The sequence below is a fragment of the Copadichromis virginalis genome, linkage group LG11 (assembly GCF_057382275.1).
Source record: "Copadichromis virginalis isolate Kocher_CV1m ecotype Utaka linkage group LG11, C_Virginalis_male_GT1.1, whole genome shotgun sequence".
Lineage (NCBI taxonomy): Eukaryota > Metazoa > Chordata > Actinopteri > Cichliformes > Cichlidae > Copadichromis > Copadichromis virginalis.
In genome coordinates this window covers 9,098,272-9,116,759 of record NC_140628.1, presented here as the reverse complement: position 1 = coordinate 9,116,759, position 18,488 = coordinate 9,098,272, and the positions used below count along the sequence as shown (strand labels likewise).

At 42.2% G+C, this 18,488-nt stretch overlaps 1 protein-coding gene across 1 annotated transcript in view; it reads left to right on the top strand.

The window, feature by feature from the left end:
* Window positions 1–18,488, top strand: part of vps13b (vacuolar protein sorting 13 homolog B) — a 297,789-nt gene that overhangs the window by 131,554 nt on the left and 147,747 nt on the right. Inside the window, exon 22 of the mRNA XM_085472981.1 lies at window positions 5,208–5,341. Within this exon, the coding sequence (XP_085329107.1) occupies window positions 5,208–5,341 (134 nt within the window). The remainder of the gene's footprint in view (window positions 1–5,207; window positions 5,342–18,488) is intronic.

The window sequence follows — 18,488 nt, the reverse complement described above, 5'->3', positions numbered from 1 at the left end:
AGGAGGTTGGGCACTGAGCTGAGATGGGTTGTTTTGCTTTTTACATGAGATGTTTCAAGGGTTCCTGATGTCACCGAGAGAACATGTGCTGTTGCAATTCTTTATGTGCTTTTATCATGGTCGGTCTGGCACAAGTCTTCAGCTCTTTTTACCGAATAAAGTGAAAATTGGTTTGCATTACTGTGTCATTATCACTTATGTAGCGAAATTTGTTATTCTCTTCTTGCTTTACATGTTGCCAGAGGCATCAGAGTCTGACTGAGCTTTCCTCCTGTTAGAGGTCTTCTTAAAGCACATCTGGAAGAAAGCGCAACCATGCAGTTTGTAGCGTTAGAGGAGTATGTGTAGAAATAAAAGGGTGATTTTTTTGTGTCTTCTTGCCACCACTTACACATTCCTTACCCCTTCAAGTGAGCCTGGCCACAGCAGCGCTTTTTCAATAATGCTGTAACAAATGGAGTCACGTAAATATTTAAATAAACACTGACTTGCATCCAAAACAAATAGGCGGGCAGGTTTATTAAAGAGCCCTATTGCTGCCTCTGCACGCAGCTGTAGCAGAATATACAACACTTCAACTCACTGTAAACCATTTGTAATAGGGAACATACCAGAAAGATAGCAGGCGGCATGAGGAAATGCCGGGATCCCGCAATGAGGCTGTTTTTATGGTTGAGTTACTCAACCACCCGGGAAAGATATGGATGCTTTGCGCCTTTGTTGTTGTGAAGTCTGTTAAATGTGTAGTGGAAAGTTCACTGGCACTGATATGATGTTAGTGTTTCTGTGTGACTGTGGGTGTGCCAGTGCCTTTGTGTGCATTTAAACACGCGTTCAGTTGCGACTGCGAATCGCACGTTTGAATGATGTGCGATTTACACTCACCACACCACACACCCTCACACATTTTACAGCTACGTTACTGTGCCGTGGCAGTGTTGCGACCTGCATCGTGATGTGTGGCAACGCTGATTTGTTTCTCGCCCTGAAGTCAAAGTACTGTAACGGGGTTCTGGTCTTTTCTTTTTTTCTCCGAGCATTTGACACTGCAGCCGTGGGCTGCAAAGACAGTCGCCTTCCATTTGCTGTGAGATTTAACGGAGCTGTTAAAGAGGATGAATAACCACCATCAGAACACTAGAATGTTTATAAGGGACTGGACTGGCAGCTCCACAAACCAGTTGAGAGAGAGAGACAAGAGGGAGTGGTTGGAGAGAGAATGAAACAAAGGAGAGAAGGTAAGAGAGAGGGTGTATGGCCAGAGTATGGCCAATAACATATTAGCCTAATGGCCTAAGAGAGGGTGAAAATGAGGACATGGCTGAGATGGCACGAGGCAGGGGGAATAACCCCACTTTAAAGGGACTCCTAGGACTTGTTAGGCCTGGGCAGGTTTAAGAGGTTTGGGCTCTCCTGTCATGTTTCTCCTTCATTTGAATTTAGGCTTGCCGCTCTCTCTCTCTCTCTCTTTCTCTCGCTCCCTCTCAATCCCCTCCCTGCAGGAATGGCAGGCGCCAAGTCACTATAACAAGATATGGCAGTTTCATTCCAAATAATGACCCTAGGATTAACAAACAGAGACCTGGAATGGTATTTAAAACCAAGCACAAGGCTTCATCCATTGTTACTGCCTATGCTGCACTTCAGCACACTTTCTGATTGGGCTAACAGACTCACTCTGGGGAAGAACATTCACTGTCTGGCCTACCCCCAAAGTAAAAACGACAAAAAAAAAGGCTTTCAAAAGTAGATGATCAGAAATCCACTCATTCATCGGGCTTTCTCACGGCAAAGTTAGCAAGGATTAGGACAGTCTCTTTGCCAAAAAAGGAATAATTTTAAGAAATGATGGGCTCGTTGAGAACAATGACTCAGAATAATATTTTTGAGTATTATCGATTTAGGTCAGAAGAGTCCAGATGATGCTCATGGCTGCCTTTATTCACAGATTTTTGGAATCTGTAGTGACATACAGTGTGTGTGTGTGTGTGTGTGTGTGTGCGTGTGTGTGTGTGCGTGCGTGTGTGTGCGTGCGTGCATTATGGAATTAATTATGCAGGTTTATCTTGCATGCTGTGTTTCATTGTCTCATAAGCTCCTCTGCAGACATGCTTACAGTTAGCTAGTCCTCAGTTTCTTGTCATTAGGGCTGCCACGATTTGTCGACTAGTCACGATTACGTCGACTATCAAAATCGTCGACGACTGATTTAATAGTCGACGCGTCGTTTGAAACTTTGTACGATCACAAAAGACGCAGGAATAAGTAGCAGGATTTAAGAGTGTAATAACGGACTGAAACAGAAGATGGCAGCATTGCATGTACAAGGATGTCAGCTACCGTTAAACCCCGAAGAAGAAGAAGAAGAAGCAGCTGTGTCCCAGAATTCATAGCGCGGCCCAGCGCAGTTTCCAACAATGGCGGCAGCTAGTTAGTTTTAATGTTACTCTTATTATTCTTTCTGGGTCACAAAATAAACGTTTAACATATTTTCAGGCGAGAATGTAGCTGTGTAAACTTCAAATATCTGCTCAGTTTATCAGGACACCACATATTTTCAAAAGCGCTCCGACGTTTTCGGAGACGTCTGTTACCCGCTAGCTCGTTAGCGAGCCGGGGGCTAGGCTCACTAGCGCTGTGAGAACACCGGACTCCCCGCAAATCGTTTTCAAACCCACCGCTGTCTTTCGCTACTCAGGTTAAATATATATGAGTCACTTAGATAACTTAAAATGTTATTGTTTGGCTTTTTTTTTAGTATTTTATTTGTTCCTGAGTAAATCAGTTTGTCTGAGATTAAAGTTATAGTTTTTACACAGCTGAATAAACGTCAAGCAGACAGCTGATTATCAGAAGTGTGAGATGCTCCAGAATATACTCCAGTGTCCTGTTATATTCTAGATAGCAAGGAGTTTATTAAACTTCACCGAAACAATCTGCAAATTTCATTAAAATTTAATAAACTATCATCTTGTCTTTATTTTTAGTTAGCACAGACCTTAAACACTTAAAGCTGTAAGCTAATGATAGTTATATAAGAGCAGATGCTGCTGGTGCAATAAGCTGTAGTTTTACGTCTAATGGATGATGATCTGATTAGTCGACTAATCACAAAAATAATCGGTGACTAGTCGACTATCAAAATAATCGTTTGTGGCAGCCCTACTTGTCATGCAAAGTCCGCTCCACCCTCAAGTAACTTTCTCTTATTTTTGTAAATTGGAAGGAGATGGTACAACTGTGTATGAGTTTCTGTTTTTGGAGCTCAGAAGGGTGGCCTGTATTTACTTTAACATTTCATGAGTGATGATTCGTGAGGGTGTGAACTCTTTATGGGTTCTATTTCAGTGTACGGTTTTTATGTTTGTCAAGATTGTGTGTGTTTATATGTGCTTGTGTTTGTGGTATATGCTTTTATTGTATTTTCTAATGTGGTAAAATGTTGTTTAGATAGTATAGGATGTATACCGTGAGATAACCAGGGCACTAACCAAAATTGGAAGAAACTTGCACACATACATGTACATAGACAGAGAAAGCCCAGTTCTTAGGGTAATGTCTCCTTAGTCTAGACAGCTGCATGACTTACAGTGGTAGCTACACACCCCTGACTTGTCTACATTGATCCCCTGCAAAGTATGAGATACTTTTCTAATGCCATGTAACAGGAAAACTCCAACGTATGCACAGCCCTTCACAATAAAACTCTATTGACAACTCAATGATATCACAGCAGTTTATGCAGCACTCTATTCATATTACTCAATGAAAAGTCAGCCCATGAAACACAATCTGACCTGTCAAAGTCAATTTTTGCCATCTTTCACTTTGTGGGCATCTAGTAGGACAACACTGGAAGCATTACAAGGATAGAAAAAAAACTGACGAATAAGAGTGAGGAAGGTAGACTGGAAATTGCCAAATGTAAAAATAATGTCAAGTGCAACACTGACTGGGGACCATTTCATAGTCCCCAAGTGCCAGAGGCAGCCTGAGTGTGAGAAAATACTGTTCAAGAGTCCAGACCCATTATCAGTTTTGTTCTCTTCCACTTGTGCACATGTGCTCGAGCACACACACACACACACACACACACACATACACACACACACACACACAGCTCAGCATCCATATACCTGTGGCCCAAGTCTCCCAGTGATATGCACACATACCTTGACCAACAAAAGTGGATCAAGGTATGTGGGTCAATGGTTAGTTAACCACCTTTTTTGTCATTTTCCCCACCAACATGCTGTTATTGCCATGCCAACGCATTTGGAGATATCTGGGAACATGATGTCTGAGGGCACACTGTACAGCTGTGACATCACTGCTGTTTCTTGAAAACTGTGGGATAGGGCTGCTGAGCAAGGCAGACCTTTAAATCATGGAATATGTCTTAATGTGTCTTTAGAGAGACCCCCCACCCCCCCTTCCCTAACCTCTGACGCCCTGATGGCTTTAACATCCACAGACCTCGGGTTAACCTGCTAGAATGCCCTCGTGCCTTTGTCTCGTTCACCGTATCTATGTATATTTCTCACACTCTGTCTCAAGCTTCCTGTCGTCTTCTTATCGATAACTGGTTCTCTTCCAGTGAAGGTGTGCTTTAGTTCATATAGTTAGTAGAATGGATAATTGAATATGCTTATTACTGTGTGATTTTTGTGCTTGACTGTTGCCATGAGTGTCAGCACAGACAATCAGCCCTCGTCTGGACCACAGCAGGCACACCAGAACATGTCATGTCTAGAAGTTTGTGTGCGTGTGTTCTCGTGTGTGTGTGGGTGTGTGTGTGTCCCCGTGTGTGTGTGCGTGTGTGCGTATTCTCTCGGTTTCATAGTTCCCTCTCCTGCTGTAGGAGACAAGAAACCTGAGTGCCAACATTACATCATCTCAATGAAGTGTCAGTTAAACATCATATAACATGATACTTTACAGTAAATGAAAATAACAGTGAATTATGAAGAGAGTGAAATAAAGGATAAATGCAGGGCAAATTTTTCTCATGTTAATAAATAAAACCCAGTTTTTATTTAAGACTTTACAAGGTGCCGCTTCACTTCTGTGGTAGCGGTTCCTTCAGGAGTCAGCTAAATGTTTCAGCAAGTCTATCAGCAGTACAAGTACACACTATGAGAAATGATGGCGCTGATTGTTTAAAAGCTTCATTACAATGTCATGCCTATCACTTTTTTCTTTCCCAGAATCACGTCCACTGTCCATCCCAATGAGGGTGATGCCTGACACCACAGCTGCGGAGTCATGGACGACCTCAGAGGAACAAATGAAGGAGCTCATCGCCCACGCCTGGGATGCTGTTAAACGGCTCACTCTGCAGGTACCAAACTGTCTTTATGTACTGGAACAGGTATATAAGACATTTCTACTACTCCACTGAGCTTGGATGAAAGTTCATTGATCTTGTCCATTAAGATTATTTACAGTTTTTTAGTCACTCAGTGTTACGTTTGGTCTTCACATTCCAAAGGATCAAGCGTACGAACGCATACCCGGATAAAAGTTTGTACGCCTTCTGGGACCAGCAATGCTTTTCCCTGACCACCTATTTCTCTCCTATTTCTATGGTATAATATATTAAAATTTAGCTCATCCCAGCCCAGCTTTGTGCTCTCTGTTGTGAAGCCATATGGCATCCAGGGACTTCTGTTAGTTGTTAACTGATTACCCTCTTTTACATACAGATGCATATACAGTGTCTCATGTCCCATTGTGGCAAGCCGAGTTTCCGTTTGGCCTGCTGGCTGTCTTGGATGTTCCTGTCTGTCTAAGTGTCTAACTGGGAAGTTAAATGCTCTCATCGATTGTCTGTTCGCTGCATCTTGACTGGACTAGTTAGTAGAGACCACATCACAACCAACCCCATCTGAAGCACATCAGGAAGTGCTGACAACTCTCTAGCAGGCCTCCTCTTGATGCAAGAGCTGGACATCATGGTGTGTGCACATATGGGCTTCCCTGCGCATAGTAATCATGCGGGGTACATTACTGCATGGTACATATGGATATCTTTCAGTTCAGTAATGTGTTAGGCTCAGTTTTGGCAGATTAACTACAGTGTGCGAGTATTACTCCGAAAATGCTGGCCACATGTGTCCAAAGTTTTAATCTTGTGTTTTCTTTTTGTTTGTTCATCAATTATTAGGGTATTAATCCAACCACAGAAAACAACAATAACTAATTTCAAGTATTGCAGCTACAGTGGGGCAAAAAAGTATTTAGTCAGCCACCGATTGTGCAAGTTCCCCCACCTAAAATGATGACAGAGGTCAGTAATTTGCACCAGAGGTACACTTCAACTGTGAGAGACAGAATGTGAAAAAAAAATCCATGAATCCACATGGTAGGATTTGTAAAGAATTTATTCGTAAATCAGGGTGGAAAATAAGTATTTGGTCAATAACAAAAATACAACTCAATACTTTGTAACATAACCTTTGTTGGCAATAACAGAGGTCAATCGTTTACTATAGGTCTTTACCAGGTTTGCACACACAGTAGCTGGTATTTTGGCCCATTCCTCCATGCAGATCTTCTCGAGAGCAGTGATGTTTTGGGGCTGTCGCCGAGCAACACGGACTTTCAACTCCCGCCACAGATTTTCTATGGGGTTGAGGTCTGGAGACTGGCTAGGCCACTCCAGGACTTTCAAATGCTTCTTACGGAGCCACTCCTTTGTTGCCCGGGCGGTGTGTTTTGGATCATTGTCATGTTGGAAGACCCAGCCTCGTTTCATCTTCAAAGTTCTCACTGATGGAAGGAGGTTTTGGCTCAAAATCTCACGATACATGGCCCCATTCATTCTGTCCTTAACACGGATCAGTCATCCTGTCCCCTTGGCAGAAAAACAGCCCCATAGCATGATGTTTCCACCCCCATGCTTCACAGTAGGTATGGTGTTCTTGGGATGCAACTCAGTATTCTTCTTCCTCCAAACACGACGAGTTGAGTTTATACCAAAAAGTTCTACTTTGGTTTCATCTGACCACATGACATTCTCCCAATCCTCTGCTGTATCATCCATGTGCTCTCTGGCAAACTTCAGACGGGCCTGGACATGCACTGGCTTCAGCAGCAGAACACGTCTGGCACTGCGGGATTTGATTCCCTGCCGTTGTAGTGTGTTACTGATGGTGACCTTTGTTACTTTGGTCCCAGCTCTCTGCAGGTCATTCACCAGGTCCCCCCGTGTGGTTCTGGGATCTTTGCTCACCGTTCTCATGATCATTTTGACCCCACAGGATGAGATCTTGCGTGGAGCCCCAGATCGAGGGAGATTATCAGTGGTCTTGTATGTCTTCCATTTTCTGATGATTGCTCCCACAGTTGATTTTTTCACACCAAGCTGCTTGCCTATTGTAGATTCACTCTTCCCAGTCTGGTGCAGGTCTACAATACTTTTCCTGGTGTCCTTCGAAAGCTCTTTGGTCTTGGCCATGGCGGAGTTTGGAGTCTGAGGCTGTGGACAGGTGTCTTTTATACAGATGATGAGTTCAAACAGGTGCCATTCATACAGGTAACGAGTGGGGGACAGAAAAGCTTCTTACGGAAGACGTTACAGGTCTGTGAGAGCCAGAGATTTTCCTTGTTTGAGGTGACCAAATACTTATTTTCCACCCTAATTTACGAATAAATTCTTTACAAATCCTACCATGTGAATTCATGGATTTTTTTTTCACATTCTGTCTCTCACAGTTGAAGTGTACCTCTGGTGCAAATTACTGACCTCTGTCATCATTTTAGGTGGGGGAACTTGCACAATCGGTGGCTGACTAAATACTTTTTTGCCCCACTGTACATTACTGTTAAAAGATTAGTGTTTCCTCTTACTAGCTCTCAAAGTTATGGTTACATTTAACTGTCAGCAAGCATATGTCACAACGGGCATCATAAATGAACAAGATTCAATTTTTGCATGTAGTAATAGTTATACTGTTGTGAGTGCATGTAAGTCATCACAGGTGCAGCAGGGTTTTCTGTCAGTGGGCTTATTCATTGTGGGCAATGTGGCTATTTAGTTTCAGGGTTTAGTCACAGCTGAATCATTCCTTAAATTGAGTAGGGCTTTAAGGTGAGTTTCTATGAGCATGTAAACAATAACTATTGAGGCATAAATGAAACAACCCTTCTCAAATTATTTTAATTCCTATTGCTTGGACCACACAATCTGATGTCATTCAGACAGAAAGAGAGCATGTGAATTGAAATAATTCTCCAGAACCGGTGTCCCATGTCAGTACATTGAGCTGTTTACAGTACTTTCACAAGAGTTAACTCAACCCACTAATAGTTTGCTGAGCCCGTCATTGCCTCCACTTTCCTCTGTCCCCTTCGGCTGTGTGACTGGGACCACACCACATACTGCAGCAGTAATTAGGAAACACTCTGTCCTGTTGACATGGGAGTGGAAGCGAACCAAACCGAAAACCCCAACAGCTGGTACCCCAGGTCTTGGATATCCCCAAACTTGAACCACTCCATTTATTTTAGTGTGGTGTAAACAGAATACCTAATGGCTCACACTTCTGCTGCACATGTGCCCAATTTAACATGCAGGGCTTTCTTTCTGACTTTTACAGAAGAGAGAGGAGCAGGAAGGACAGAAAAAAGGTTGGGTTAATGAGACTGGGGGATACAAAGTTACCAAAGTATTTATTATTCCTTAGCTTCTGAGACCACTTAAGACTGTTTAAACAGAACATAAAGATGTGATAGCTAGTGATAGTGTAAACCACTCTTTTTTTTTTTTTTATCCATAGCACTTGTCTGAAATGTGGTGATGATGCTTTGTTGCTGTGGCATTATTTTTCATCTTACAAATGCACAGCGACTGACTGGAAGTGTTTTCATTTTAATAGGAATGAGATTCAAAAATATTGATGCATAAAGTGAAAATGTCTGGAGATGCCATCAGTACAGTAATTAATCATTATTAATCAATCATTATGCTCTAAAGTCACTCTTTTCACCATATTTGCCTTTTTTAATAGGACCAACAAACTATGTTAACATACATTCCTAAACACAGCTTATCTGAATCCGAGCCCTCATATTGCCACACTCTAACCTGTGATATCTCTTCGATTTAAATTATGTGCAGTCCTAGCTATCTCAGTTTGTAAGAGTCTTACCTGTTTAGGAATAATAGATGACACATACAATGAAAATATCCAAGTCATTATTCATAAATAATTAAAGCACCATCAAAAAAGTAAAGAGACTGTCCGTGACAAAGTCAGGCAGCTGATATTGAAAACAGAAAAGCTTGCTGGCTCGTAGACAAATGGAGTTTACACATTACCTATGCTAATTACTTCTTGGATGAACAGAGGTCTCAGTCTTTCACTCGCTTAGAGCAACAGAGCCAGTGTCCACTGCAACATGCATGATGGACTCAGAGTGTTCTGTCCAGCGCACATAATCCTAATTGTGCATGCTTTGTTTTTTGGTAATGTAATATGTTTTTCTATTATTTTTTTAAATAGTCATTTGACATTGGGCGCTGTTGTAAATGTTACGTAGGCTGGAGCAATGTGAAATGTCTACGAGTGGCTCCTGCACTCATCCTTGGAGCTTTCACCCACAGCTTTTCTTTCTTCTTGTGCTTCTGGTCATTGCTATTTACCACATCTCCCGAGCTCTGTTTACTCTCCCTCTTGTTTTCTACTCTTCTCCCCCACTGCTCAGCCGTAGCACTTTTCATCCAGCCATCTCCCCTTCTCCACCCTATTCTCCTGAGGACACCCATGTTCTTTTTTGGCTCTGATAATAATTGCAAGTGATCAGGATGGTGATTCTATTTCAGGAATTTTAAAATGATTCCTTCTATTTAACACATGAATGTGTTCAGCACTGGCAACAGAGCACGTTGTTACCAAAACTGAAATGGGATCTGCTGAAACAGAGAGACCGTTGCCATGGAAAAATGAAGTAACACTGCTCCCTGCAGCTGCCATGCATTAATGAGTAGGATACTTTTTGAGAAAGAAAAAGAGGGAAAAAAGCAGTGGGGTAAAAAAGGTAAAGCGGTGGAAAGGAGAGGGAGGTGTAGGAAGCTGGGAAGAATACTGGATAAAAATGGGAAGAAGCTGAGGTTGAAGGCAGGAGGAAAGTGAGAGATATACAGAAAGGAGAATCATGTGCACTGGATTTGGTGTGGCTCAGATTAAGCTGGCCAGATGGTTTCCATGAACAGGATCTGACCCCCGGATTGAGTGCTTTGTGCAGGCACATTACTTCATCCTCTGCCCCCTCCCTTCATCCTATCATCCTTCCATTCAACACCTCATCCTCCCTGTCTGTCAGAACCCACAATTTCCAAGTGATTTGTAATTACAGCTTTAATTTTGGGCCACTTTAAACACCATGTTTCTTTCAGTATTGGGGAGATAAATTGTTAGCTTTTAAACTTGACAGTCATCTTACAAATCCTGAGAGATGCTGGCTCATCTTAATCATAAGCAATTTGGTAGATATGGCATACTAAAAAATAATTCAGGCTTCTATTATACAGTAAGTCTAAATCCATATACTAACATTTAGCATGATAAATCTGAGTGCAAAAAATAAATGTTATAGTTTTGCAATGAGATTGTTTAAAACGGATGTGCTTAAAAAAACAAAGCAAAAAAGAAACAATTTAACTAACCTGTTATCACCTCACACACGAAACCTACCCACACACTCCTTAGAGTATTTGGTGTCAAACAATATGATAATATGTCAAATAATATATTTCACATTTATTAGCATTTAAATAATACGTGCACACATTATGAATGAGGTACACATATTTTACATATGAGAGTCCGCGATGTAATAGAAAATGAATTGGTGTGTTTCAGCATATGAACAGCATATGAAAATGAATAGCCTGCTATAATTGCTTGCAGTTCCTGATTGTTTAAGTGCTGATTGGCTGAGTGCAAACAGAGAGGGAGGTTAATGCTAAGGACAGAAGGGGTCTCTTCTAACATTAAGTCTCCGCAAGACTGTTCAGCGATTTGAGGATGACAGCAAAAGAATAAAGAACGAGAGAAGGACGGAAAGCGGCACAGGGTGAGGTAGTTAGTGAATATGTAAGAAATACAAAAAGAAAGTATCGCCTGATCTAAATCAAGAGCCCACAATGCAAAAGTAGATGTCATTGGCTGTTTACCCAGTGAGAACACTGTGCGTGGGTGTATGTATGCACACGTTCACATCTTGACGAGTGTGTGTTAATGTGCATGTGTGGCCAGAATCCCATTCCATCATCTGCCGCTGTGTCAATACACTAATGACCTCAGAGCCATTATAGACGCACTCACATATTTGACCCTCTCACCGGACTGTACTGGAAAAGCGCTTACTGAGATTCTCCTGTGTTTTTAGTCTCTTGAATCTCAGCAGTTTAGAGACTTGGAACTGATTTTGATTGAAAAAACCCTCCTGATACACTACAGCGAGTACAGATTTGCCACAGGAGCTGCAATTGCTGACAGAATTGGGATGTTTTAAAATTGTCATAGAAAAATGATGTGCAGTTTATGCCCTGATCTTCTGAATGTGTCTTGGAAAGCTAGTTTGGACGGGAATCGGGTTAAATTGATGGAGCACACATCCACCCTTTGTCTTGGGACAATGAAGGAAGCCGTGCCAAACACAGGTCGAATCAGATCAGTTGGGGTTTAGAACAGCCCGGTTTGGCCTGCTTCACTGGGTCACACTGTATAAATCAGTAGTGGTGAAAATCTGCCAGAGTTAGCCCTTGAATCCTCTTTTCATCTGCAGTCCATCACCATTTGATCCAACTTGGCCTGTATTACATACTGCATAACATTATCACAGCCACCTTGACTCTCTTCAGTTAGCCAAAGGCAAAATTGTCTGGCCACACCATCACCACTATAGATAAACCAAGCCAAGCTTGCTTTTGGCCAAACTTTAGTCAACCCGTGTTTATATCTGAGGACTTTGCTCTAAGCTGTCAGTTATTCCATGAATCTTGCATCACTTATACTCTAACCTTTAGGCAGTCTCTCTCACCTAGAACAATCTAGCCCATCCTTGGTGCTCAGCCAAACATCAGCGATGTATTCAGACTTAATTTGACAGGGTCCCACTTGTGCTTTTTTGGAGGTGCCACAGTTGTCCTTTTGTGTCGGTATTTCACTGCAGAAAATGGTTTTTAACCTACTGGGTCCATGCAGTACATGCGGGCCGGTTCTACCACATACTTTGGACACTGCCTCCATCTGGCAACAGATGCTTTCTGCAGGTAGATGGACTGTTTGTAGCTCCATGCAAACTGCTAGCATTCTGCCAATGGAGAACCATGTTCAGCCCCATCTGTACTGGCTCACCATGCTGAGGTGGTGGAGGGGTGATTGTTTGAGATTATGGGTGGGAGTAGGTGAGGCGAGCCAGGCCAGCCGCGCTCCTAAGGCCACTGTTGGATCAATAAACGCAGCGATCAAAGTCGCAATTAACCCACCGCGCTAACACAAACAGCTGAGCTAGCAGAAACAAACAAAGCCTTCATGTCACCTAAAGCGTTTATTTTTGCAGATTTCCACCTCGGCCAGGGAGACCTCCAGAGCTTGTCAGCTTCTGTAAGCAGTGTTGGAAGAGAGGAATGCAGGGCCACATAGATGGCTGGCTGCCTAGCCCGTTGTGCGGTGCCAGCCCACGATCTTATTGCTTGTGGTGGCATGTGGGTGAGACACAGCCTATCTGGTGTCAAAAGGAATCATGCTTAAATGTTTTTCTCAAGAAGATCAGGAAATAAATCTGCTCTCTGAGGTTTCCAACCAAAACTTCTATCTCTATCCATGTACCGCAAGATACATCTGCGTAGTGGAATCTTCAGGTACACACATTAATCATGTTAAAATGTTAACGATACAGTTTGTATTATAACACCCACTTTTTGACTATTGTTTTGGGGTTTTGATTTGTTTGTTTGTTTTGGTTTATAGCAAACAGAAAATGCAGGAAGATGTGAAGAAGGAAGGGGAGCAGAAGGTTAAGAGTGGGTGGGTGGGGTAGTGGGCTCTGTGCTCTGAGGACCTTCTGTTCATCTGACCGGCCACTTAGGAAACACAGTGTCCCGTCTGGTGCAGGCACAGGAAGATTACATTTGGAGAGGTATCAGGTTTTTAAAACAAAGGGATGTGTTTTCCGTTTGCTGCCGATCCTTCCACTGAGATTTTTCTGCTCCAGAGTTGCAAATGTTTTCATTGGGGATGCTGAGAGGGTGTTTCTAATTTCCTCTCCTCTATCTCTGGGTGATTTCCTGTGTGTCGTGGCTTTATTATTGTGTGTAGAAAAGTAGAGGGAAAAATCTGTCGGTACGTACGTGTTTAAATGTGCAAGTGTGTGCACGTGCGGCCTTCACATGTTGTGGGTCTCTCTACAGAGGGGTGATCTTGACCTCCAAAGTCTGTGCTCTGCTAAGGTCTGTACAGAGTTAGGGCATCCAAGTTTCTCTTCCCTACAGTGATATGAAAACAATAAGCCTAAGAGCGGATTTGTACAGCGCCGCAGGACTGATATCACACGTATTTCATTGCCTGGGTCGAGTTAGGTGAGGGTGACAGTAATTGCTTGTAGTTCTTGCAAGTACTCTGTTGCATGACTGCTGTGCTGCATATGTGTAAAGATTCAGATTCAGATGTGATTCAGACAGCTAACCCATTCATACAATGGAGCAGTTCAGTTTTCTAACATCTTATCTCCATTTTTAAATACTGAGGGTAAACAGTAGCAATGTATTTTTGCTTTGTTTTGTCAGTGTCAGTGTCAGTGAGTGCTAAAATTTTGAATCCCTCTTTTGGACAAGGCCGATCTCTCGTTCCTATAATCTGTCAGTTCATGATTGAAACATAAAGCTGTGTCTATGAATGATTATTGGTGAGTAATGTACTGTCTGCTGCACTTCTAAGTTGGTCTTAAGAGTAGACGGGCTGTCCTCAATCTAACTCACTGTTCTGTCATTTACTGGCGAGGCCCGGCAGATCCTAAGAGCCTCCTGTGGTTATATAGGCCATTTCCACATGGCCTCAGCCTTTTAAAGCTTGAGTGTGTTTGGCCCTCAGCTTCCTCTCTATTAGAACCTGCTCTGCTGGAACCAGATAAACCATCCTCACAAAGACTCAAGGGAGAAGTACGACACAAGACAGATCATGCACTCCCACTGCTGCTCAGAAGAGCATGAAGTCAGGGATGCTTTTCAGGGGTATTAAGACCCAAAGATTTGAAACAGGGTCGGCACATGTGGCTGTATTCTGAACCCTATCTGATGGTGCGGAGAAGTGATCGGGAATAAAACTGAGCAGAGCTTGACACACACAAACACACAACCCACGACGAAGACCCCATTTTTAGAACTCTGTGATCTGGTGCCAGAGAAAAGAAACAAAGGGAAAAATGTATTTGGGCATCTTAAAATTTAATCAAAATAACCTCAAAATGGATATACTTCCCCTTTTTTAATGTTTTTAGCTTTTTGTCTTTTTTCTAGTAGTATTTACTCTTGACTGCATGTGGCCTCCCAGCCCAGAACCTACATTTAATTATGGTTGTGTATTGTAGATCAAAGTGTAAGCAGATCCTTGCTCATTTAGAGGGCTGAGAGGAAGGGCTCAGTACCTAAATCTATGGATAAGCGCTGGTCACCTAATAAATAACCAGGCTGTCACTCAAAGATTCAAACTCTCTGGGGCTTTTTTACTGAATCTTGTTTGTTGGCATCCATACTGAGACTTGAACAACCTTTAACTGCTAGTTTCATGAAGATCATTCAAGATGACACGTCCCCACATTATTTTCAGCTAGCTTTGTTCCCTGTCAACCCACTCAGTCTCATTACTGAATGGCAGAGAGCGAATTTTGTTGCATATCAGAGATGTGCTGAGACATGAGACAAATTCATCTGTGTGAGCACAAGTAACAAATGCAGTCTTTTTCTCTGTGTCAGATTCACAAAGCAGTGTCTGCGCTGGTGTACGTATGTAAAAAGAGGCAATCTTATGCACTATTTTTTGTGGAGAATTTACCATCAGGGCAAGCTTGCAAGGAGCAGCAGCCATTCTGGTGAACTGAACAGAAATATCATCTTTTCATTGGCTCCCTATTGAGACCAGAGCTCAACTGATGACCGGGTCCATCCTGACAACTTCAGAGTATAATCTTATCCCAGTAGAGCACTTCCCTCTCATAAGCAGGCTTGCTTGGAGATTCCAGAAGTAGAATGGGAGGCATTCGCTGTAGCTAACAGGGCCCTCTCCTCTCGAACCAGCTCCCAGTTTGGGTCATGTCCTGTTTGTGGTCTCTCTATGCTCTCATTTTCTCTATTATTTTCCTGCTTGTGCCAGCAGTCTTTTCGTGTTCATTGCACCCCACCAAGTTTTTCCCTTGTAGGTTTGATTGTTGGGGGTTTCACTTTAATATTGCAAGGTCTGAACCTTACAAAAAGCAAACACCTTGAGCTGACTGCTGTTGTGAATTATTTTTTATTTTTGGCATTTTTTTTCTCTTAAACCGCTTTTCATTATGAATCTTTTCTTTAAGTAACTGCTGTCTGCAGCTAGCAGGGGGGATGTGATCTATGATTGTGTACGTGTTCAGTTTTGCAAGAGAACATGCAAGCACACAGTGTATGCTTCTGCAAATGTTTAAGTGTGTCATTTGAGCATGTTTTCACAGTAAAATCCCTGCACGTGCAGCCTCATAAGGAGTTGATTGGCTTCAGTCTCGTTTCTTGTTTAACTGAGATTTCCTGGTCGAAATTGAAAAGTGTTTTTTTCACATTAATAAAAAAAGTTTATGAATGTGTTGCAAGTGATCCACGTGATCCGTGGCCCCTGAACACGCACACACAGATACTCAAATTGTCCGTCAGTGTTATTCTCCTGACTGAATCTGTTATTGGAGGCAGTAGGTAACTAAAGTATGGTCCCAGGTTGCTGAGCGTTAACTCCATTTGTTATGTTGAAAGATTTTGTTTCACTTTGACAGGACATGATGTCATTGGACAAAAGGAACGGATAATTATGCATCTTTGATTTCGCTTTTCCCCACTGAATCTTCTGTAATAATACAGATATTGTATGAAACCATCTGCCATTCTGAACTTTGGCCCAACTTGAATATGAATATGAATTTTAATCCCTTTCAAACACTGTCAGCCCTATTTATCCATGTAATAATGAGAAATAAATGTATAAACTACATGGCTGTTGAAGCATAGGTCATACACTTTATTATTTGTTGTGCCCGAGTCATTTCCAGGGGCTATCTGTCTTGTTTTTGCTGCAGTTTTATTCCACATTACCCTTAAACCCAGTAGGGTAAAGTTGTGTAACAGATATTCCACACTGCAATTATGCCTCTGGCTTTCACATATTATTTGTGCCCATTTCTATTTTTAAATTCATTTCAGAATTTTCCTTTAGCTGCATTTGGAAACACCGCCTTTCCACGGGTCTACACTAACAGAAAATAAATTTCCACTATCCTATTTAGGATAAAAATATAATTTAGTTTGCCGAGCCTTGTGACTGGCTGGTGAGTAGTGAAAATGTGGCCCGCTGCCACCCAAGCATGTGACGGAACATAATGAGTTTTAGGTCAGCCTGGTATTCCTGTCAGTTTCCTCCTGTCACAGGACATTGTGCAAGTCTCTCTCTCACACACACAAACATACATGAACTTGGCCTGGCCCTCAGCTCGTGGGAGGGGGACATTGTCGCACACACTAACTGCTTCCAGTGCTGTGTTTATTGGCCTGTTACAGAGCTGTTAAACACAATTGTGTGGAATACCAAACACGACCCTGCACAACCTCAACTGCACTTTTACACCTGAGGTTGAGACATAAAACACATACATGCTCTCACTTTCCACTTTGACCTGTGATTACGGGCAACATTTTTTGTGTGTCTGTTGCCGTGTCAACCATAACCATGAACACCACGATTCTCCTCTCACATCTCAACACAGATTTTCCACCTTGAATCAATGCATGCTCAGCAGTGAGAGGGACAAAAGGACAGAGGCATGGGAGGTTGGGGTGATGGAGGGATAGAGGGCTGTAGAGTTGGTCAGAGGGAAGAGATGCTGTCAGTGGTTTTGGCAGTCATAAAAGCAATGATGCATATGGGACATTCTGACCTCAGACTATTTCTCTCTTGGATCTGTCAGCACTGCTCAGCAGTTCCAGTGCTCCCTTTTTTTGCCCTTTGTTGCCCCTGTCGTCTTTGTTTGGATACTGTATGTCTGTCTCCCTGTGTGTGTGTGTATGAGTCACAGCTCAAGCATTAGACCACAGATGGGGGGCTTTGGAAAGGTCTGCGAGGTGACCAGGGTGACCTGCTATTAACAGTAGCACAGAGAACTGGGTGGAGGATTGCCGTTCAGTTCTGAGTTCACGTTCCTAATAACGTGACACTGTCGTAACAGGATGGTGACAAGGACGGGCATTTACGATTCTTTTCCAATATGTTCGCTGACATTTTAAGGCCATTTCAGCAAAAATTGTTTGGCATCAAAGTTTGATATGCTAAAACAGTACCAAGTATTTTATATTATTAAAAAGAACAGATTTAGAGCAGCTTTAGCAGTTCTTGTTATATTTTGATCTTACTGGAGATGTTTGCCCAATTTGTCTTGGATGCAGATTGAACACCTGACAGCGCTGTGACCCAGAATAAGTGTGGATTATTAAAAGATTGTACTTGAACTCACAAGACATCTACCAACCAGTACAACTGTTTTCTTTTGGCATAGTAATATTTGCTCTTTTGTGCTGTCATCCACTTTCGGGCAACTGGGATTCCTCAACAAGTCCTCACTGGTCACCAGAGCATCAAATGGTCTTTAGATCCAAACCTCCTCCACTCATGAAAAAAAGCTATTTTGCTTTAATCACTGTCCCCCTATGGACTTGTACTGTTGTGTACTGTTGCCATTGGTAAATACAACATGTTTGTTTCTCTGTGTTTGTGGCTTTTAATAACTGTCATCAAAAGGGAATGAAAGGAGAAAAGAGCCAACCAAAGATTCGTTTTGTATCGCCCAGATTTAGGATTGTTGTGCCATTTTCTTTTCCATTACATACTCTGCTCCTTGAAACATTGTGTGCCTTTATGTATAAACATCTAGAAAGTCAATTGTCTGACTGCCCTCTGTCGTCATCTGTGAGATATTATCTGTTTATTGTTAGTATATTTCTGTGTAATGTGGCAAGACTATGACTGTCGTACACCTGACATCATCGTTGTGTTCCATCATAAGCACTTTAAAATCATGAGCAAACACCATTATAAGGTGCTGTGTTATTTGTTCACATTCACTGTAACAGATAGGTGCCTGTGTTTTCTACCCTGTAATAGTCACAACTACCCTTTTTAAATGAACAAAAATCACCTGCTTAATCATTTTTATTACATAAAATTCCCACAATTCTATACTAAAGAGGTTGATAC